Source organism: Thalassophryne amazonica, chromosome 7, assembly GCF_902500255.1.
Source record: "Thalassophryne amazonica chromosome 7, fThaAma1.1, whole genome shotgun sequence".
In the NCBI taxonomy this organism is placed as follows: Eukaryota; Metazoa; Chordata; class Actinopteri; order Batrachoidiformes; family Batrachoididae; genus Thalassophryne; species Thalassophryne amazonica.
The window spans coordinates 82,210,752-82,233,516 of record NC_047109.1 but is presented as its reverse complement, the minus strand read 5'-3'; the positions used below and the strand labels follow the sequence as shown (position 1 = coordinate 82,233,516).

The 22,765-nt window shown below is 40.4% G+C and overlaps 1 protein-coding gene and 1 long non-coding RNA gene across 2 annotated transcripts in view; both read right to left on the bottom strand.

The window, feature by feature from the left end:
- The window catches only part of otoa (otoancorin), a 69,243-nt gene that overhangs the window by 25,676 nt on the left and 20,802 nt on the right, over nt 1-22,765 (bottom strand). Inside the window, 8 exon segments of the mRNA XM_034173659.1 lie at nt 1,257-1,375; nt 1,806-1,948; nt 18,914-19,054; nt 19,301-19,455; nt 19,538-19,687; nt 19,919-20,036; nt 21,684-21,819; nt 22,202-22,304. Of these exon segments, the coding sequence (XP_034029550.1) occupies nt 1,257-1,375; nt 1,806-1,948; nt 18,914-19,054; nt 19,301-19,455; nt 19,538-19,687; nt 19,919-20,036; nt 21,684-21,819; nt 22,202-22,304 (1,065 nt within the window).
- On the bottom strand, nt 2,203-2,584 carry LOC117514372. The gene is made up of 3 exons (XR_004561870.1): nt 2,517-2,584; nt 2,322-2,384; nt 2,203-2,227 (listed from the first exon to the last, which is right to left on the bottom strand). It is a non-coding gene; the product is annotated as an uncharacterized LOC117514372 (long non-coding RNA).

Below are 22,765 nucleotides of genomic sequence, written 5' to 3'. Positions count from 1 at the left end.
GATTATCCGAGAAATTGTGGATGTGCCTGGACATGCCAGAACATGTCCCGTGAGGCTTCATCACGCCGTTGCTTTGCGCCATGCGGCACTGCCGTGACGCACGGAATTCCTCCGCACGTCTGTCTCAATGTGCCGAAAAAGTGCTCATGTCCACGTCTTTTCACAATTCCTGTGCTAGTCAGACCATGTCCCGGATAAAACACAGCGTCCAGTTTGGAAATGAACGGCACATTCCACTGTTACAGGAGTTTTTATCATGGAAAGAGGAGCGGAGGCTTTGCGCATTGCGGCGGTTCCACATGGCGCACAGCAACGCCATGATGAAGCCTCACGGGACATGTTCTGGCATGTCCAGGCACATCCACAATTTCTCGGATAATCACTCGATGGAAAAACCACCGACAGCTGTCTGAACGCCATCTCAAAGCCGTCCTGTGAGACCAAAACGGAGGTGTTCTTTGTCTCGCTCTATCAGCAAATCGGTCGTGGACGCGCGAAGCCTTCCCGCTCGGCTTTCCATGACAAAATCTCTTGTTAACAGTGAAATCTGCCGGAAAATGGCTGATGTCCAGCTTTTGTGATAACCAGAGAAAGTGCACATGACGGTCCGGATCCACAGAGCCATCACTTTAGAAATGATCTGGTGGTTTGTGGCTCTCGATGGCGTCGTGGAGCGCAGCGCGCCGAGCGTCCTTAAAGCTGTAGTAACAGTCCTTATTCTCTGTGAAGCCCATAAAATTTTCACCGAAAGCCAATAAATTTTTCGAATGGTTTCTAGCCGCCAGTCTTTAACAGTTTCTGAAAAAATTCTGATGGAGAAAAAGCACAAATCATTCCGCCATTTCCGCCGAGAGGGTGGACCACTCCTCACTCAAAGCCTGCTCACAGGCAAATGACGCAACCGACAGGCGTGGAAAAACTCATGCATGTGCACGAGGGTTCAAGCTTGTCTGACGCAATCACGTGATTCAAATCCATATGGTTTTTGAAAAAAATAATAAGGTCGGAATACTTTCTAATAGACCTCGTACTTGTCCACATGCTGTGCAAACTCCTCATTGCCACTGAAGCACTGTTGAATCCTTTGGAGAAGCTTCCTTGCCCAGTCTGGGTTTGAACCGAGTCCCAATGCAGGTGAACTTGAAGCGGGGGGAGAGGAAAAAACTCACAGAGCTAGAGACAGAGAAAACATTCATTTCATTTCATTTTGTCCCTTTCTCAGTAACAACAGATTATCTTTGCAAACTAAAAAAAACCTGGTCCTTCGCTGCAGAATCAATATCTTCTGCTGCTAAACTGCAGAGGTACGGCCCCATCATGTTCAACGCCACCAAGTTCAGCCACTTCAGCTTTGGTCTGCAGTGTTTAGTCACCACTGGGAGAAAAAAAAAAATAAAAAAAATCAGTCTTACATGAGTAAAACACAACCTTACACTTTTTATCCATATAATACACACATTAGCAGAAATCAAAACTATGTCAATTCTATTTATCAAATTAAAGTTCCATACAAAGGCATGAACAAACAATGAGAAAATATGCATCACAATCGCCCCACTACTTCAATCCAGTTTTAGTTCAATCATTGCTGTTTGCTTTTTTCCCCTTCTGACTCTTCTTTTCATTTGTCTCCCTTTCTGTAGCCTTCTCATGTCTAACATGCTTTTGCAAATCTGAGCAGACTAATTCATTCTCTCTATTCCTCTCACAATGTCTCATTTGATTGTGAAGTTTAACATAGAAGACACAGGTGTATAACTGGACTGACTTCTGACTTCACGGGTGGAATTCAGACAATTTCTTACTTGCTGATTTGTCCTCCAATGACGGCCTCGTGGCATGAGAACAGTTGAAGTGCGTCTGGCTGATGTGCTCTTTTACCCATGTTACCACGAGAGCCCGTTTGCCCTCAGACATGAATTTATGCACCTTCCACAGCATCTTCATCCTGTTACATCAGCAGGGATTTTTACCCAAATGAACGACACAGAGATGTTACGTGGAGTAAACAATGGCAGGAACACACTCACAACTTCTCCATGTAGTTGATTTCTATTTTCAGAGGAAGTTTTCATTTTGGTCAGGGGGAACATCTGCCAGCAAAGGTTTGGCAACCCACAAAAGAGACTCATACTGCTCTAAGTCCATGTTGTTTATATCATGATTTGTCAAAAGCATCCAGACTAAAGGAGCCAATGATGCCCCGGATCTTACATGAAGCTGACTCCTGAGGGAAGACAGGAGGCACGATTAGATCATTAGAAAACAGTGTTAAAGAACGAGTCAGGTTAATAATATTTGTTTGAAGGTGCAACACCGACAGAAGATTTCCTCATGAGCTTGACCACAGATAGAAGGTTGCTGCAATTCCATGTGTCATGCTTCTAAAAACAGTAAAAAGAGACAACCAGTGGGTAAACAGCAGCTGATAATCAGATTTCTTCTGATTCTTTCAAATCTAGTAATTACAGTATGAATGCCAAATAAAATATGTTAATATGTGAAAGCATACATACCATTCTCTCAAAGCCCTCCATGTTGACTTGGATGCCTAAGTCATGAGTGACATCCATGGGAGACATAGGGAGTGAGGACATTGATGAATGAGGAGCAGAGGGAGCTGTTTTCCACAGACATGCTGCTGACAGTCACATGAAAGTGGTTAAAGGAGCTGGTACATTTAGTCTTAAACATTAATTTATGGTCCGAATTACTAAAATCCCAGAGTAAAAAAAAAAGTATGTTCTCCCTTTTTTCTTGTGGATCTGCATAATGAGCCATCACAAGTTTTATGCTGGATGCGTTTTGATGCAACTCCACATTATATGGAGAATGGAGAGGGATGGTCTTGAACAAAGAACCTTCCACTTTGGAAACAAGCAAATGATCCACTTGGCCACCACATTATATGGGCAATGTAAACTGGGGTGGAGACAGCAGGCTGTAACGTGACAGACAGCAGTAGGTAAATGAGGATTTTGTGCATATTAATTAAATGAGCCACTAGGTACTTGCGCACTAGCAATTAAAAAAAAAAACACATTTAACATATTAAACTATTTTACTGTATTCCAGCAAACTGGTGAATAATTACACTGAGTTCTGCCGGCACACAGACAGTGGGTTCCACTGTTGTGCACAGCCGTCTGTGCACGCTGTGCACACAAAGTCTGCGAGAGAGGATGCACAGCTGTCTTGTTTGCAGAGGTAGCTATGAGCAACGGTGGAACACACAACTGTCTGTGTGCACATTTGATTGGGAGAACACACACACACACATGCAGTGCACACAGACATGTATGTATCATTTCAGAGATGTGCATGTGTGTTTTAATTTGTGTGACAGCATGGCACATCACTGACTGGAATGATGAGCTGCAACAAAATGTACTCTGGTCCACCTGTTACACATAGAGACATTTATTCTTACAGAAATAAACACAAAGTAAATATGCCTGATGTTTACAATGAGTACTTTTTATTTTTTAATTCTATCTTCAAGGAGGCAGCGGGCTTTCTGCTGCTGGAACAGCAGTCCTGTTAAGAGCAGCCAAGGCTTCAAACTTGCAAACTACAAATGCAGTCAGCACTCGCTGAATTTGCTTATGACGTTCATAATTTGTGTTTCGTGTGCAAATGTAACCTACATATTTGCATATTCCCTAATAAAATTTTGCAGTCAGGTTGACAAACTCCAAACTGCATATTCATGAAGGCAAGCATGCTGCCAAAAGGGATGGACATTAATGGACAGACGCCATCCTGACTGCGCTCTGTTAGTAAATCAGCATGCAGGTGTATTTGCACATGATTTTACGTGTGCAAACATTTTTTTCCAATTGTATTTGTTTCATGTTCTAAATTAGTCACATTTTTTCTCGTACATTTTATGCTGCTTGGAAGAAAAAGGACACCCACAAATGAGACCCAATCAGGAAAATTAAGTTATTTTATGTAACACCTAGGAAAGCAAATAAATAAATAGTTATTGCTGACAATGTATAAACATGACTGTTGGTGTTCCACTGGGTGATTAAATATGGTATTTTAAACACATAAATGTTTTTTCTCTGTATACATGTTCATCACAATTTCCAATTTTCATTTTCAAGATCGACTACTAGGTCATAATGATAATCAACATGATACATTTTTGCCAGCTTGCACTCGGCCGAGACGGACGCACTTTTCTCTTCTCCTCCCTCCTTATCTTTCCTGCTACTGTGGCGTGTTGTCTGTGAGGCTGCAGCTTTGCTCTTCTGGAAACGACAAAATGGATCTGTTAAAGTGGTCTCTGACGCAATTGACACTATTTTTTCTACAAGACATTCGGGGGGCGGAGGACCCGACCTGTCCTGCCGGGACGCATGTGATGGGTTACGTGATGGACTCGTGGAGGAGATGGCAGGTCATGTGCCCTTTACATGCTTTCTGTGGAGGACGTCGAAGATGTGTTACATATTCGCTTGGTGGTGACCTGCTTTCTGCTGTGTGGAGCGGGCACTATGCTGGTTTACCGGAAAATCAAGAAAGTGGAAGCAGCTTTGATTGGTCCTTCCAGGCTGCCCTACATGATTGATTCGATTGGGAAGGCAGTGGCTGCGCAGTCGGCGGGGGTTAAACCGCGCGTTGGAAAACATCTCGAATAGAATTGCAGCCCTGGAAACCCGCTCTGACCGTCTGTGAAGACCACATTCTACATTCAGATGCATTGAGAGCCACTCTGTTCTCAGAACTGTGGAATCTTTCAGGCATCTGCTAATCTGCCTATTTATTTGGCTTCCCCGAACACAGCTGCACTTCAAGGTCGCTGTGATAAAACCTCCTCAGAAGATCAACACTTAAGCCTCACTCCCTGGTCTTCCCCCCTTCCCTCAGCTTCTCCAGCTCTGATGTTGACTTGGCTCAGGACTGCTCAGGACTGCTCAGGGCTGCCCCTCCCCCCTCCAGGATTGTCGGACAAGGCCGTTGACGGCGCCAAACAGGCTGCCTCCGGAGTGTTCTAATAAACTGGACCTTTTCAAATCTCGGTTGTCGTCCTGTGTCCTTGTTTTTGTCTGTGTGATTATTGTTTTTCTGTTGCTGATGGGATTTTTTTCCTCCACTGCTGCTGTGTAATGCAGTGGCTATGAGGGGTTTTTTTTTTCCTCCTTTTCCCTCGTGTTTTGCTTTTCATATATATGTTTATGTACCGGGCCGGCCTATGTGTTGTGTGTTGTGTGTGTGTGTTTGTTATGGGTCGGTGTTGGTTTGCTCAGCCCTGCTGTTGACCAAGGCAGGGATGTACATCTGGACCTGGTCCCCGGGCACCTAATGGCACTTCTGCTCCTACTGGCAATTAGGATGGGTTAAATGCAGTAGACACATTTCATTGTGCAGGGAACATGTTCTTCTGTGCATGAGACAATAAAATTCCTTGGAATCCTTTGAATCCTTGAACATAAACATCAAAAGTGACTAAATTACCAACTGCTTTTAATTGCACTGTGTTAGAGTTTACACATGCACTGTAAGATTTGTGGGACTGTAAAAGATGTTCCTGTTACGATTTGGTGTCAAGACAGAGTCAAATACGACCGCAATACGCAGGCAGCCAGGATACAAGGATGTGTTGCAAAAGCACGGTGCTTTAATAATCCAGGTGAATATACAATCCAAACAAAGCAGGTGCAGGGATGTCAATACAAAATAAAGTCCAACACTAAACACAGGGCGGAGAATTAACAGGAGGTGCAAAGAAGAGGACAAAACTAATGACAGCTGAAACAAGGTATGTGGAAAAACAACACAGGGTATTTACAAAATGTAGGGAACACAGGTAAGACCATGAGAACACATAACAATGTCAATCGAGCGGCAAACTCACAGACTAATGGGTGTGGCTTAAAAGCAAAAAGAACTAATGAACAACAGGTGGAAAAATCAGGGTGGTCAGGAACAACAGAGACACGTGAAATCCAAAGGAACACATGGTGACTACAGAGACATCAAAAAGTACAAGGAAAATAAAACCTCATCAAGAAAACAAAACCAGAGACATAAAAACATCAAGAACATAAAATGCAAAAAACAACCGTGGAACTAAAAGACAACACAATACATGATAAACCACCCAAACAGTGATCAAACAACTGTGCAATATCCAAATCTAAGTGAAAGAACACAGTAGAAAATAACCACGGAACTCAAAAAAGAGTAGAGGTTAAACACAAATAACAAAAGAACTACATGAAGAAACTGATGAGCAAAAAACCACAAAGACATGAAGAACTGTGGACGGGGGAAACAAAGACATGACAGGAAAAAATAGGGAATGTAAGGATACACAGACAGTGGAGTGATCAAATGGATTACAGACCGTGAGACACACACACACACACACACACACCCACACACACACACACACACACACACACACACACACACACACACACACACACACACACACACACACACACACACACACAAAAGACTCACCACAGGCACGCATGCACACACACATGCACACCAGCACTGCTACAGTTACTTTGAAAAAGTAATCCAGTTACTGATTACTCCTTGAAAAAGTAACTTACTGGATACTCAATTTTAAAAGTAACTAAGTTATATTACTAGTTACTTATAGTTACATTCAGTAGCTGCCGACAACACCCCTCCTGCCACTTCAACATGAAAATGATCATCAGTTTTGCCACTACTCACTTTACTGGAAGAGCAGTTTTAACAGTAAACAATGTATGTCCTGACATTTTGAGTTGAACTTAATATTATTTCCTGAAAACAAGCTTTGTAAGACATGAAATGAAGTCAGTTTTTCTTGACTTCAATGAACACAAATACTTGTTCTATAAAAAATAAAATGAAGGCAGTATTTCTCGAGTTCAGTGAACATAAATACTGGTTTTATTAAAAATAAAATAAAGACTGTCTTTCTTGACCCCATATTTAACTGTTGACAGCACTGTAACAGTAAAACTTACATTTTCTAATCTACATTGTTTATAAATTTGGGTGGAAAAAGAGCATTAGTATTTTTGTTAACGCGTCTCAGGTTTTCAGCTCTTTTAGCGAGGACACTCACAGAGTAGCACAGAGTTATGAAGAAAAAAGTGTAAAAATGTCTTTGTAAAACTCAATGTAGGTGTGCTGCCATCACCGCACTTTGAGAGATGACAACTTTTTCAACTCGGAGCTGCTACACAAAACAGCAGACAAATAGCTCACAGAATCAAACACTAAAAATGGGCAAAGTGGGCAGTTCAGCCAAACCCCCGATCTCCCTCTCCCACAGGCTCGGTGTAATGCTACAATCGACCGGTTGATCGCAATTGACGTATTGGGCACCCCTGATTTATACTATACTAGTTGAGTTACCCATTCTATGCACGGGTAATAGAGATTAATTTTAGCTATGTCATTGTATATTTCATGTAATAGAGATTAATTTTAGCTATGTCATTGTATATTTCATGTCACTTTCTCTTCTATTACAGGGACTTATTCTCTTCTAAGTCCCTGTTAGTAAATGATATAATAATTGATCAACATATTGATTTATTCTGCCTTACAGAAACCTGGTTACAGCAGGATGATTATGTTAGTTTAAATGAGTCAACACCCCCGAGTCACACTAACTGTCAGAATGCTCGAAGCATGGGTCGAGGAGGAGGACTAGCAGCAATTTTCCACTCCAGCTTATTAATTAATCAAAGACCCAGACAGAGCTTTAATTCATTTGAAAGTTTGACTCTTAGTCTTGTCCATCCAAATTGGAAGTCTCAAAAACCAGTTTTATTTGTTATTATCTATCGTCCACCTGGTCGTTACTGTGAGTTTCTCTGTGAATTTTCAGACCATTTGTCTGACTTAGTGCTTAGCTCAGATAAGATAATTATAGTGGGTGATTTTAACATCCACATAGATGCGAAACCGTCTCAGGGAAGCTCATCTGCATGCTCGTCGTCCTCATCGGCGTCTCGACCTGACTCCAGTTCGTCGTCGTAACCGACTTGAGTGGGCAAATGCTCACATTCACTGGCGTTTGGCACGTTGGAGAGGTGTTCTCTTCACGGATGATGCGAAGGAGATGTGTTGCACTGCATGAGGCAAATGGTGGTCACACCAGATACTGACTGGTATCCCCCCCAATAAAACAAAACTGCACCTTTCAGAGTGGCCTTTTATTGTGGGCAGTCTAAGGCACACCTGTGCACTAATCATGGTGTCTAATCAGCATCTTGGTATGGCACACCTGTGAGGTGGGATGGATTATCTCAGCAAAGGAGAAGTGCTCACTATCACAGATTTAGACTGGTTTGTGAACAATATTTGAGGGAAATGGTGATATTGTGTATGTGGAAAAAGTTTTAGATCTTTGAGTTCATCTCATACAAAATGGGAGCAAAACCAAAAGTGTTGCGTTTATATTTTTGTTGAGTATATATATATATATACTATATATATATATATATATATATATATATATAATATATATATATATATACATACATATATATACATTATATATTACAGTGAGGAAAATAAGTATTTGAACTATTTTAATTTTCTGCGGTTTTGGAAGTTCTCCCACTTAGAAATAATGGAGGGGTCTGAAATTTTCATCTTAGGTGCATGTCCACTGTGAGAGACATAATCTAAAAAAAATCTGGAAATCACAATGGGCCTCATGTAACAACGTTGCGTACGGCGATATTTGAAAAATATACACCAGGTCGAGAGGTGGCGTAAATTATACACCAAAATGAACCAGCACTGGAATCCACATAAAATGAAGATGATCAACATGATAAACAGTGCCATTATACAAATCAATGCAAATGTTACATAAATAACACTTTCCTGATTATACACATAATAATCAACAAATCCCGCCTTTGCGGATTGTTATGGAGCACGATCCGTGGTCACAGCACTGACTGCAAAGAAAGCGCTGCTCGCCTTTTTCTCCAGACTTTGAGCCTGGAGCCAGAGCAGCACTGAGCTTAACTTCATGGGTGTGATCGTTTTAGACAATGGAATTGATAATAACAACTGTAGTTTCGTCATTCCCTTAATTCGACCGTGCTGCAATCAGGTTTTGTCGTCTCCATTCGGTAGTCACAATAAAATAAATACAGAAATACATTTAAAAAATAAAGAAATCTGACAGACTAGGCAAGTCTTATTAATTGAGCGAGCAAATATCCACATGTCAAGAATTATGACATGTGAAAAGAGAATACAGTGGTCCCTCACTATAACGCCGTTCACCTCGGAGTCTCGCGGAGTATTTAGTCCAATTTTGCATGCCTTTTTTTTTAGTGTTCTGCGTATCTGTTTATAAGAATCTTGTTGCCCAGAAGAGAAAAGAGCGCCAACAACTACTCATAACTGTGTTTGTCACACTGAAACAACACCTGCTGCAGCCAGGTGTGAGTGGGAAAAGGCGCAGAGGCCCGATCTGTGAAATACTGGTGAGTCACTATTAATAATTTCTTATGTGTCCAACCTCGTTCGTTGATCGTTAAAATTGATTCGTTAGTTCTAAATGCCATCATAATTATTCATAGGAAAACGTTCTATTTTTATTTCTCAAACAAATGTTTGGGCCTGAAAACAGTTTGGTATTATTTTCCTACTAAGGTTTGAATTTTGAGAGTGTTTACACACGAGAAAAGTGAGAAAATGTTCTTGCCTGATTGAGAAAGTGTATAAAATGTGTAGTGAGGGGTTTTACAGCTTTGAAACGTCTATATAATTGTTAAAAAATAACGCTGCCTAACGTCGCGGTTTCGTGTATTACGGGCTATTTTTTAGAACGTAACTCCAGCGATTAATGAGGGACCACTGTAACACTTTATTGATTATATACTACAAAACAATTGATACGACAGCCACTTTTGACGCTCTATTGGCGGCTTCTATGTCGTAAAATGAGGGTGTGTCTGAAGCGGAGTCTGAATATTTATGGGCGTGTTTATTATAATTACGATCGTTTCCACCCGCCGCATTTATCAAGATCACGTCAGGCGTACGCCAGAAATGGGCAGGTGCGCACTGCTTGATACATGTCACGGCGACTTTGGTGTATTTCAAGTTTACGCCGTAAATTTACGCCACAAGTGCGCAACATTGATACATGAGGCCCAATGTATGATTTTTCAAAACTGCAGGGTGTTCAAATACTTATTTTCCTCACTGTATCTATAGATCTATCTATCTATATCTATATATAGTTTGCATTGGGATATCAATTAAACAACTACAAAACTACAAATTATAAAGAAGACAATGCTCATACAGTCAAGGGTGTTTTAGCAAATTATGTTTTATTTGACATGGAGGCTAAACTGATCGATCAAGAAGGATGGGCTCGCAGAGACAACATTCGAATATACAGCATACCAGAAGGCGCAGAGGGGAACAATATCCCCTCTTTCCTGGAAAACCTATTGAAAGAGTCACTGGGATTTCCACCAGACACAGAGCTCAAAACTGAGAGAGCACAAAGGGCTCCGGTGCCTAAACCCACTGACCCACAGGTAAAGCCCATCATTGTAAAGCTTGCGAGTTACAGAGTGAAAGAAGACGTGATCCAGAGAGCCTGGCAAAAGAGAGAGGTTTTCTACAACACCACCCACTTCTACATAGACCATGACTATCCATCTGCAGTCCTCAAGAGACGTGTGGAATATGCAGAAGCAAAGAAAGTACTCAAGGAAAGGAAAATTAAATTCCAGACCCCCTACCCAGCACGACAGAGTATTTATAATGATGGCACCCGCCTGTATCAGAAAGCAGCAGAGGCAACAGAGGACATGGCTTCACGCGGTTTTCCAGTGACCATCATCCCAGCCCCAACCAATACGGATCAACAAGACCCAACTCTTACCTACATGGCAAGTGGCAGTGTGCCGTCGGGTCGTAGCCAGGAATACAACCGCTACCACACCGCAAAAGAAAAAAGCCCCTCACACGCAGTACAAAGAGAAACTCCAGGAGTTCAGACGTGATCCTCCTCCAGACTGAGGGACATCAAACATCTTATCAAGTAAAAGATACAGTCTGCTCCAGTTCACATCTTATTTCATTAGATTTATGGACCAGATGGTCTAGTATTATTTTGGACTTAAAGACTCTTATAGACTAGACTGATTTTAATTGCCTGAATGCCTGAAGCCTCATATGGTTCATTCTGATTTCATTAAAAAACTTTCATTATTTACCTTAAAACTGTGTAAAATGGTTGGGACACAGAAATGCTTAAGCCATGACTGTAGGAGTTATGCAGTCATCTCAAAGGGCCCTACTCTTAACGAAGAGCTGGACATCCCTTTATGGGGGCTCTAACATCTCGACCCCCTCAGAGGCTAATGTACAAAGAGCCTCAACATTGGAAGAAAGAAACTCTAAAGAATGTAAAGACATTTTGCTAAGTTTTGTGTTATTGTTCCTACTGAATTATGTCATCTCTCGCTGTTCACAAGTTTCTGGGATGTATGAGGTTATAGAATCTATTCATGATGTAGGGGAAACCCAACCAAACGCAATACAAATAGAACATTATGGCTAATCAAAATATTAAAATTGTTTCATTCAATATAAATGGGGTACTGAACCCAATTAAGAGAAGCAAGATAGAGTAAAATGAAAAAAGAGAATGCACATAGTGTTTTTGCAGGAAATGCACCTCAATTCTGTAGAACATGAAAAGCTGAAAAGAATGGGTTTTCTCAAGTGTACTATTCACACTAGCCATTTTACTATCTCAGAGTTAAACATGAAAAAAATCTTACAGGTAAATGACAAAGAGGGAAGATATTTATTAATCTCTGGCAAAATAGAAGGAGCTCAAATAACCTTTCTTAATGTTTATGTGCCTCCTGGCAGTGACATACAGTAAGTTTTTATAGAAAATCTTTGACCTAATGATGGAGGCAATGGGCATACTTATATGTGGGGGAGACTGGAATATACGCCTCAATCCCAAACTGGATGGTTCCAAAGACTCTACCCAAACCCCCATACACAAGAAGATCAAGATCCTTATGGCAGAGCTGGGAGTAATCAATCTCTGGAGAGAATTCTACCCAACAACCCGAGACTACACACATTACTCCCATTCACATGCTGTCTACTCCAGAATAGATTACTTTTTTATTTTCAAAAAAGACTGCCATAGAATACATGACTGTGAGATAGGTAATACCGACTTGTCAGACCATGCACCCCTCTACATGTCACTGCAAATAAATAACAACCCTGGAATCTTATTATGGAGGTTAAATACAAGTATTCTTAATAGTGAACAATTTAAAACAAAAATCAAACAAGAAATCAAACACTATATAGAGGAAAACAATAATGGAGAAGTTGGCCCAGAAATAGTATGGGATGCACTAAAAGCGGTTCTCAGGGGGAAAATTGTATCTTTTTGCGCATACCAAAAGAAACAAAGGCAGTTAAGATTATCAGAATTGAATAAAGAACTAAAAGAACTCGAAATAAAACATAAGAAGGGATTTAACCAAAACCTCACTTCAAAACTGAAAGAAGTTAGGAATGAAATTAACACCCAATATACACAAGAAATACAAAAAAACATGATTTATACAAAACAAAAGTATTATGAATCTGGCTCCAAATTTTCTAAGCTACTGGCAAGGAAACTGAAAAACAACAGTCAGATAACAAAATGTACAAAAATAGGGACCCACACTCATTACTATACGGTAGTGTTCAGAATAATAGTAGTGCTATGTGACTAAAAAGATTAATCCAGGTTTTGAATATATTTCTTATTGTTACATGGGAAACAAGGTACCAGTAAATTCCAAATCCAACAAGATCAAGCATTCATGATGCTTGCATATGCACACTCTTAAGGCTATGAAATTGGACTATTAGTAAAAAAAAAAAAAAGTAGAAAAGGGGCTGTTCACAATAATAGTAGCATCTGCTGTTGACGCTACAAACTCAAAACTATTATGTTCAAACTGCTTTTTCAGCAATCCTGTGACTCACTAAACTAGTATTTAGTTGTATAACCACAGTTTTTCATGATTTCTTCACATCTGCGAGGCATTCATTTTGTTGGTTTGGAACCAAGATTTTGCTCGGTTACTAGTGTGCTTGGGGTCATTGTCTTTTTGAAACACCCATTTCAAGGGCATGTCCTCTTCACCATAAGGCAACATGACCTCTTCAAATATTCTGACATATCCAAACTGATCCATGATACCTGGTATGCGATATATAGGCCCAACACCATAGTAGGAGAAACATGCCCATATCATGATGCTTGCACCACCATGCTTCACTGTCTTCACTGTGACTTGAATTCAGAGTTTGGGGGTCGTCTCACAAACTGTCTGCGGCACCTGGACCTAAAAAGAACAATTTTACTCTCATCAGTCCATAAAATATTCCTCCATTTCTCTTTAGGCCAGTTGATGTGTTCTTTGGCAAATTGTAACCTCTTCTGCACGTCTTTTATTTAACAGAGAAACTTTGCGGGGGATTCTTGCAAATAAATTAGCTTCACAGGCGTCTTCTAACTGTCACAGCACTTACAGGTAACTCCAGACTGTCTTTGATCATCCTGGAGCTGATCAATTGGTGAGCCTTTGCCATTCTGGTTATTCTTCTATCCATTTTGATGGTTGTTTTCCGTTTTCTTCCACGCGTCTGTTTTTTTTGTCCATTTTAAAGCATTGGAGATCATTGTAGATGAACAGCCTATAATTTCTTGCACCTGCGTATAAGTTTTCCTCTCTCCAGTCAACTTATTAATCAAACTACGCTGTTCTTCTGAACAATGTCTTGAACGTCCCATTTTCCTCAGGCTTTCAAAGAGAAAAGCATGTTCAACAGGTGCTGGTTTCATCCTTAAATAGGGGACACCTGATTCACACCTGTTTGTTCCACAAAATTGACAAACTCACTGACTGAATGCCACACTACTATTATTGTGAACACCCCCTTTTCTACTTTTTTTTACTAATAGCCCAACTTCATAGCCTTAAGAGTGTGCATATCATGAATGCTTGGTCTTGTTGGATTTGTGAGAATCTACTGAATCTACTGGTACCTTGTTTCCCATGTAACAATAAGAAATATACTCAAAACCTGGATTAATCTTTTTAGTCACATAGCACTACTATTATTCTGAACACTACTGTATAACAAAACGAAATACAAATGGCATTTCAAAACTACTACAAACAATTATATACCCAAACAAAATTAGAAGAGGAACAGCGAATAGAGCAGTTTTTAACATCCTTTAACTTAGCCACTCTATCAGAAGATCAAAACAGAAAATTAATAGCTGAAATAACAAAAGAAGAGCTGAACAGTGCGATTTCAAGGTTAAAAACAAACAAATCACCAGGGCCAGATGGGTACCCTGCTGAATGGTATAAGATCTTCAGAACCGAGTTAACACCAAACCTCCTTAATATATTTAACACAGCTTTAAAAGAGGGGAAAATCCCGCCAACCTGGAGAGAAGCTACAATCATGGTCATTCCGAAAGAGGGAAAGACAGATTAGATTGTGGATCATTTAGACCAATTTCTGTCCTGAATACCGACTACAAATTGTATACATCAATACTTGCCAAGAGGGTTGAAGAGGTTCTTCCTTACCTGATACAGACAGACCAAACAGGCTTTATTCCCCAGAGACAAAGTCATGATAATATTAGACGCTCACTACATATTATAAACTATATACAAGAACATAAGTCTCAGGCCTTATTGTTAAGCCTTGACGCAGAGAAGGCCTCTGACTCTGAGATGGAAATTTTTATAAGACTCTCGAGAGATTTGGCTTTTATAAAGAATTTATTCAGGGAACTCTTCATCAATCTGGCTCCAACTTTCTCTGATTGCTGTTGCCAGATCAGCTTTGTAGGTTGGAGCCTTGTCATGGACCATTTTCTTCAACTTCCACCAAAGATTTTCAATTGGATTAAGATCCGGACTATTTGCAGGCCATGACATTGACCCTATGTGTCTTTTTGCAAGGAATGTTTTCACAGTTTTTGATCTATGGCAAGATGCATTATGATCATGAAAAAATGATTTCATCATCCCCAAACATCCTTTCAATTGATGGGATAAGAAAAGTGTCCAAAATATCAACGTAAACTTGTGCATTTATTGATGATGTAATGACAGCCATCTCCCCAGTGCCTTTACCTGACATGCAGCCCCATATCATCAATGACTGTGGAAATTTACGTTCTCTTCAGGCAGTCATCTTTATAAATCTCATTGGAACGGCACCAAACAAAAGTTCCAGCATCATCTGAATATGACTTTCATCCAGTCATCCACAGTCCACAACTGCTTTTCCTTAGCCCATTGTAACTTTGTTTTTTCCAGTTTAGGTGTTAATGATGGCTTTCGTTTAGCTTTTCTGTATGTAAATCCCATTTCCTTTAGGCGGTTTCTTACAGTTCGGTCACAGACGTTGACTCCAGTTTCCTCCCATTCGTTCCTCATTTGTTTTGTTGTGCATTTTCGATTTTTGAGACATACTGCTTTAAGTTTTCTGTCTTCCTTGGTCTACCAGTATGTTTACCTTTAACAACCTTCCCATGTTGTTTGTATTTGGTCCAGAGTTTAGACACAGCTGACTGTGAACAACCAACATCTTTTGCAACATTGCGTGACGATTTACCCTCTTAAGAGTTTGATAATCTCCTTTGTTTCAATTGACATCTCTCGTGTTGGAGCCATGATTCATGTCAGTCCACTTGGTGCAACTGCTCTCCAAGGTGTGATCACTCCTTTTTAGATGCAGACTAACAAGCAAATCTGATTTGATGCAGGTGTTAGTTTTGGGGATGAAAATTTACAGGATGATTCCATAATTTATTCCTCAGAATTGAGTGATTCCATATTTTTTTTTCCCCTCTGCTTGGTCTAAAAAAGTAACCGTTACAGACTGCCACAATTTTTTTTTCCTGATTTCTTATAGTGTTTCTTAAAGCCAGAAAGTTGCCATCTGAAATGACTTTAGTTTGTGTCATGTCTATGATCTGCTTTTTTACAAAATTAAACAACTGAATGAACATCCTCCGAGGCCGGTGATTCCATAATTTTTGCCAGGGGTTGTAGAACCGCTCGCTCAATGGATTAGGCAAACTGACGATATTAAAGGTATTACCATAAATGGAGATGAACACAAAATTGCACTGTACGCGGACGACATCCTAATATACCTAAAAGACCCCGCTCACTCATTTCCTGAATATTCAAGCTCCTAGATAGCTTTGGTAAATACACGGGATATAAACTGAATGTTCAGAAAACTCAAATCCTAACACATAATTATATTCCATCCAAACAAATTAAGGACAAATTTAATCTGAACTGGGACAAAGACTCAATGAAATATCTAGGTGTACTGTTTCCAAAGGACATTACCACATTAGCAAAGACTAACGATGACCCACTCCTTACTAGAATAAAACTAGATATACAAAGATGGAACTCCAACCCCTTTATGAGCCTTACTCAAAGGGTGGAGACCATAAAAATGAATATACTCCCGAATTTCTTTTTTATTCCAGGCCCTTCCAGTTTAAATAACCACAAAACAATTCTCCGAATGGGATATATTTTTCCAGATTCATTTGGCAGGAAAAAACCCAGGGTAAGGTTTAGAACACTACAACTATCGAAAGAGAGGAGGAATGGCTGTACCAAATTTAAAGGATTATTTTTTCATCCCAAATTAGACCATTGATAAATTTGTGTAATCAAGACTACCAGGCCAGGTGAAAGACATTGAAATCATCATTAAGGACCCCCCCAATCAGGCAGTATTGGGTAATAAAGACCTGGGAATTGCTTAAACAAACTGCAAAATCCATGGACAAAATTTCAAATTAAAATCTGGAATCTGTTAAAGATACATATAAATACACGACAAGTTAGGAATTAGATGGTGCGCCCGACCCTGACTTCAAACCGAATCAACTGGACTCTAGATTTAAATGCTGGATAATCAAGGGAATAACAACATTTCACTCGATAACAAATAAAGGACAATTTAAAAGTTTTGAGACTCTGAAAGGGAACACTCTGGAAAAGCAAGACTTTTACAGATATTTACAACTACGTAATTATTTTAACCAGGTGATTAGAAATTTTACAGTGGACCCTGATGATCCAATACTAAAAGAGGTATTACGTGCTTATTCATCGGAACGGCAAGGGTATGATATCTAGACTATATAAGAACTTTATGAATAAAAAATCTTATTCTACAGATTATTTAAAGATAACTGGGAGAAGGAATGTAATTTTGAAATTTTGAGAGAGGAAAGGGACAGTTACTGTGAGTTTCAATGGAAATACCAACTCACATACATGGAGAGAATTTGCATGGAAATGTCTAATCAGATTGCGTGATGATTTACCCTCTTTTAAGAGTTTGATAATCCTCTCCTTTGTTTCAATTGACATCTCTCGTGTTGGAGCCATGATTCATGTCAGTCCACTTGGTGCAACAGATCTCCAAGGTGTGATCACTCCTTTTTAGATGCAGACTAACGAGCAGATCTGATTTGATGCAGGTGTTAGTTTTGGGGATAAAAATTTACAGGATGATTCCATAATTTATTCCTCAGAATTGAGTGAGTCCATATTTTTTTCCCTCTGCTTGGTCTAAAAAAGTAACCGTTACTGACTGCCACAATTATTTTTCCTGATTTCTTATAGTGTTTCTTAAAGCCAGAAAGTTGCCATTTGAAATGACTTTAGTTTTGTGTCATGTCTGTGATCTGCTTTTTTTCTACAAAATTAAACAACTGAATGAACATCCTCCGAGGCTGGTGATTCCATAATTACTGCCAGGGGTTGTAGTATTGTTAGTAACAGCAAGGTTTTTATGCTGTTTTTTTTCCCTTTCCTTTTATTCCTTTCCAATATTGGCTGTAATGTGATCTGTGAATAATAATAAAGAATAAATGTTAAAAAAGACTGTAATATAACAAAATGTGGAAAAAGTGGAGCCCTGTGAATACTTTCTGGATGCACTGCACAAAGTGAGATACGAGGGTGTGTGAGAAAAGTATCTGACCTTTTTATTTATGCAAAAAATATATGGATTTGATTCATGTTTTTACATCAGCCAAGCTTGAACCTTCGTGCGCATGCGTGAGTTTTTTCACACCTGTCGGTTGCATCATTCGCCTGTGGGCAGGCTTTGAGTGAGCACTGGTCCACCCCTCTCGTCGTTTTTTCATTGACGAGGAAATGGCGGAAGAGTTGGGCTTTGTTCCATCAGAATTTTTCAGAAACTGTTAGAGACAGGCACCTGGAAACCATTCAGAAAAATTCACATGGCTTTCGGTGAACATTTTATGGGCCTTCACAGAGATTAAGGAGTGTTACTACTACTGCTTTAAGGACGGCCCACAATGGCGCACGGCACGCCGCGCTCCCGAACCGCGATTGACAGGCAGAAGAACCATACCATTTCATTTCTAAACAGATGGCTTGTGTCGATCCGGGACCGTCGTGTGCAATTTCTCTGGTTATCACAAGAGCGGGACATCAGCCAGTTTCCGGCAGATTTCACTTTTAACAAGAGATTTTTGTCACGGAAAGCCGCGCGGAGGGTTCGCAGCGTCACGACGGAGCTCTGCTGATGAGCGAGACAAAGAACACCTCCGTTTTGGAGTGTCAGAGGACAAGTTGGGACATGCCTATCTCGGCTTTCAGTAGCTTACCAGTCGAGTGAGTAATAAGAGAAATTGTGGAGAGCTGGGCATGTCCCAACTTGTCCTCTGACACTCCAAAAACGGAGTATTTTTTTTTTGCATAAAATAAAAAGGTCGGATACTTTTCTCACCGACCTCGTACAATTGTTTCCCTGCAGACTGAACGTGTCTCACCCCATGATGTTGCCCAGCATGGACGCATGTGCCTGCATCCAGGTTTTGGGTTCTCCAAATTCAGCCACAGTACACGCCATTTCAGCTGCCGAGTCTTCTCTCGGGGAGCACTGGATATCATTGACAGATTCTACAGCCTCCCTATTGAACAGCCATACATTGATATTGTTTTTTTTTTTTTCAATTACGACACATGGAGATAAAACAGTCATGCCTGTTCTTGATAACATTCTGCAGGAGAACCAGTGATGGATTTTTTTAAGCGCCCTGAACGAATAGCACACTGACATTTGTCTGATAGCATCACAGCTCCCAGTGTGTTTATGGGTGCAGCAGTAATTTTCCACATTCGTATGTGAAACACAAATTTGTCGTGAGCTTGTGTACGAGATACAGACGTGAAGACGTCCGCCGTTGAGCTGCTGAATCTCACGGATGCTGAGGCCGCAGATGAAATGGTGCAGTTCAATGAGATCTGCAGCTTCCAGATTTTGCACTCTCAGGTTCTTGCGGTTGAGCAATTCCCTTCCACACGCCTCCATCTGTTGAGACCCGTGATCACTTCTGTTAGTGAGGAACCTCTTTATGATGCCATCAGTGTGTGACACTGCCTTTATCCTCTACCTGTAACTCACTCCAGCCACAGTCTGCGATGTTCTCCAGGGTGTCCAAAGAAAAGGGCAGCACCGCCAGCTCAGCGATGGAGAAGCCTCGACTTATACATCTCATCTTTGCAACCGCAGATTCTTTCATTTGTGACACTGGACCCCAAATCTGGACAACCACAAACATCACTCTTTATCAGATGTGAGAGTTGGTCATTTAGCTGTGAATTGAGGAGGCAGAGTACTTTTAGGATTTTTGCAGTGATAACAATCATTACTTTTATTATGAATGAATTTTATTATATCCCAAAGAAACATTTTCAAACCTAACTACAGTGCTATTCAGTACAGTCACTAAGCCCAGCAAGTGCTAAGGCAAATCTGCCCTGCTTGAAACTACATGCCTGACAATAACTGCTTTGGCTTCACCCTTTTCGCTCGGGATCACCACAGCAGCTCCAATATAGATCCACTTGGTGACTTGGTACATTTTAGGGCAGATGCCATTCCTGATCCAACTCCAAATGTACAAGGAGAATGGGATATGAGCAGTCTTGAAGTGGAGACGTGTGGTGCATTCTGCGAGCAATCCAGCACGCAGGGGCCTCAGAGTTCAGACCACAGCAAATGGAAATGTCCATGTGGACGCCTACGTTTCAGCTTTGCCGTGATTGATAGATGGTTATTTTTAAGAGGTGGAGATGGACCGTCCAACATCTGAGGTGGACGCAGCAATGTGTAGCAGCCGTGGATGCTCCCAGACCTGACCTGATATGACTGCTTGAGACAAAGTGCCATTTTTATTTATTTATGTCAGTGATTCTCAACCGGGGTGCCGCGGCACCCTAGGGTGCCGTGATCAATCGTCAGGGGTGCCGTGGGTATTTTTCATATTCGCGATTATTTTTCATATTCGCGATTACCGTGAATTATTTATTTTATCCACAAAGCATAAAACGACAGAATCTGATGTCAAACGTGCTGCAGCCTCGATCTCGTCTTAAGGCGGGACAATAACAAGGAGGCTGACGGCCGATTAAAACAGTGCCGTCTTCTTCAAAAGCCGTCTAAAATGCGGAGCTGTCGGGTGTCTGTGCCTGTGCGCGCGCGGAGTTAACAGGCTGCGAGGGAGGGGTGGGTGAGGGAGATTCCTGAATGCAGGCGCGACACGTTCAGTGCGCAGCGAGCGCGGAGCAGAGAGAGGATTTTAACCCGAGTGAACGTTAAAACGGAAACATGAAGCTGCCTTTACTTCTCTCTGAACTTTCTCTAAAGATGTGATTCTGCCGTTACCGTCCTGTTCACACCATGTGCGCGGTCGTATGTTGAATTTATGAGATCATGAGATGAAATAAATGGTCAAATATCTTTAAAAACATATTTAAAAAATGAGAATATATGAATGAACTGAGCCACAAAAAAAAAAAAACAATGTTCAAACGCACAGATCACAAAAAGCAGGTGAGAACTCTGAACTTTAACAGCTGTTATTTTCCAAAGGTATTATTTGTTCAATCTTGAGCTTAATGCAGTGTTTAAGCACAAAATGTGACTGATGAGGAGAAAACAATTTCAGAAATGCAACAGAAACAACCACAAATCAGAAAAAGTTGGACTGTATGTAAAATGAAGATAAAAATAAAAATGTTGCACCATTCCCAGTTTCTCCCACTCACAGAAGCCAAACGTTCTTCCAGAGTTGTGTAATTATACTACAATAGTAGAATATAAAGAAGGGGAAAAAAAGAAAAAAAAAATACAATATATTCGTCATTCGCAATTATTTGACAATCGTCTCCAGAAATTCCTAATCGTGACAGCCCTACTTGAGATAAGAGCGCAAAATGCTTGAGGATTTTCGAAATGTGGTGTTTTCTGTATCGATTTCTATTAATAATAATAATAATGATGATATTTGGGTTTTGTGCAAAACCAGAGGTAATAGCATTATAATATTATTTTGGTTGGTGGTGTGCCGCAGGAGTTTGTAAATATAAAAAAGGGTGCCACGGCTCAAAAAGGTTGAAAATCACTGATTTATGTTATTTAAGAGAAAAGGACAATGTGTCAATCCATTCGTGTTTTTACGGTACACAATGAGTGTGTCTGCTGGACCTGAGTTGCTTTCCTAACGAGCACAGCCAGTTGAGCAGCATCATAATCACGAATGGCAACCCAGTGTGTCCACAGCAGCAGTGAAGGTCTCTGTTGTCATCTGTTCCAGTTGTGCAGGTTTCCAGTAGACGTTGGATTCGCCCAATTCTTCAATCAGGTCTGCAGTGAGGAACAGAGAACTGCTGGCTGAAAACAAACCAAGAAAAGACACCATAAACATCTTCACCTGTTTCACACTTAATAAAACAACCATTAAGAACAGGAGGTAACTATTAAAACCCCAGTTTACTTTATTGAAACAGTTACTGAGTGATGGAACTGCATGTTTCTTGTTACCTTCTGAGTTGCCCACACTACCATTTTTAAAAATCAAACAATTAAGAAACTGAATGCATCACAAGGTGTCCACTATATTTTCTTGTCAAAAACCTGTTGACAAAATGTTTGTGATGATACAAATCCCCCCCCATCACCTCTGTGAGGAGGGAAACTCTGCTGCATATACAACTACCCAAATATCTTACGCTGACAAGCTGACCCCTTCCTTGTTTTATCTTGTTACGGTTACCATTTGATTTAGTGACGAGATCGAAGAAGTATTTTTTTAGAATGGCCGTTCGGGGGTGGGTCATACAATCCATCAGGAAAGACAGAACATCCTTCATCCAAGGCTAAAAGAGATCAGGACAAAAACAATACGTCAAATCCATTGTAGCTGTATAAAACCAAATCACCAAAGACATCATTTCAAGGTACTGCACATATGGAACAGGTCAAGACTTTGTTTGATATATTTATATTATAATTAATTCTAATTTAGAGAGACCCAATAGTATATAGGTTAATTAGATACATTAACAGAGCAAGGACAGGGTGGCATTGAAGAGGAAAAAATCTCCCTCTAACAGGAAGAGACCTCAAGCAAACCAGACCCTATGAAGGGACCATCTGCCAAGAGAATGTAACCAACTCCAGGTTTGATTTATACAGGGTGTCCCAAAAGAAGTGCCACAGAAATAAAGCCATGAAAAATCTATACACATTTGGATACTGATATCTGTCATATGTCAACTTGAAGCATATCAGGAATTTTATCTCTGGTGTTCATTCCTAATTTCACCTCAGTTTATAA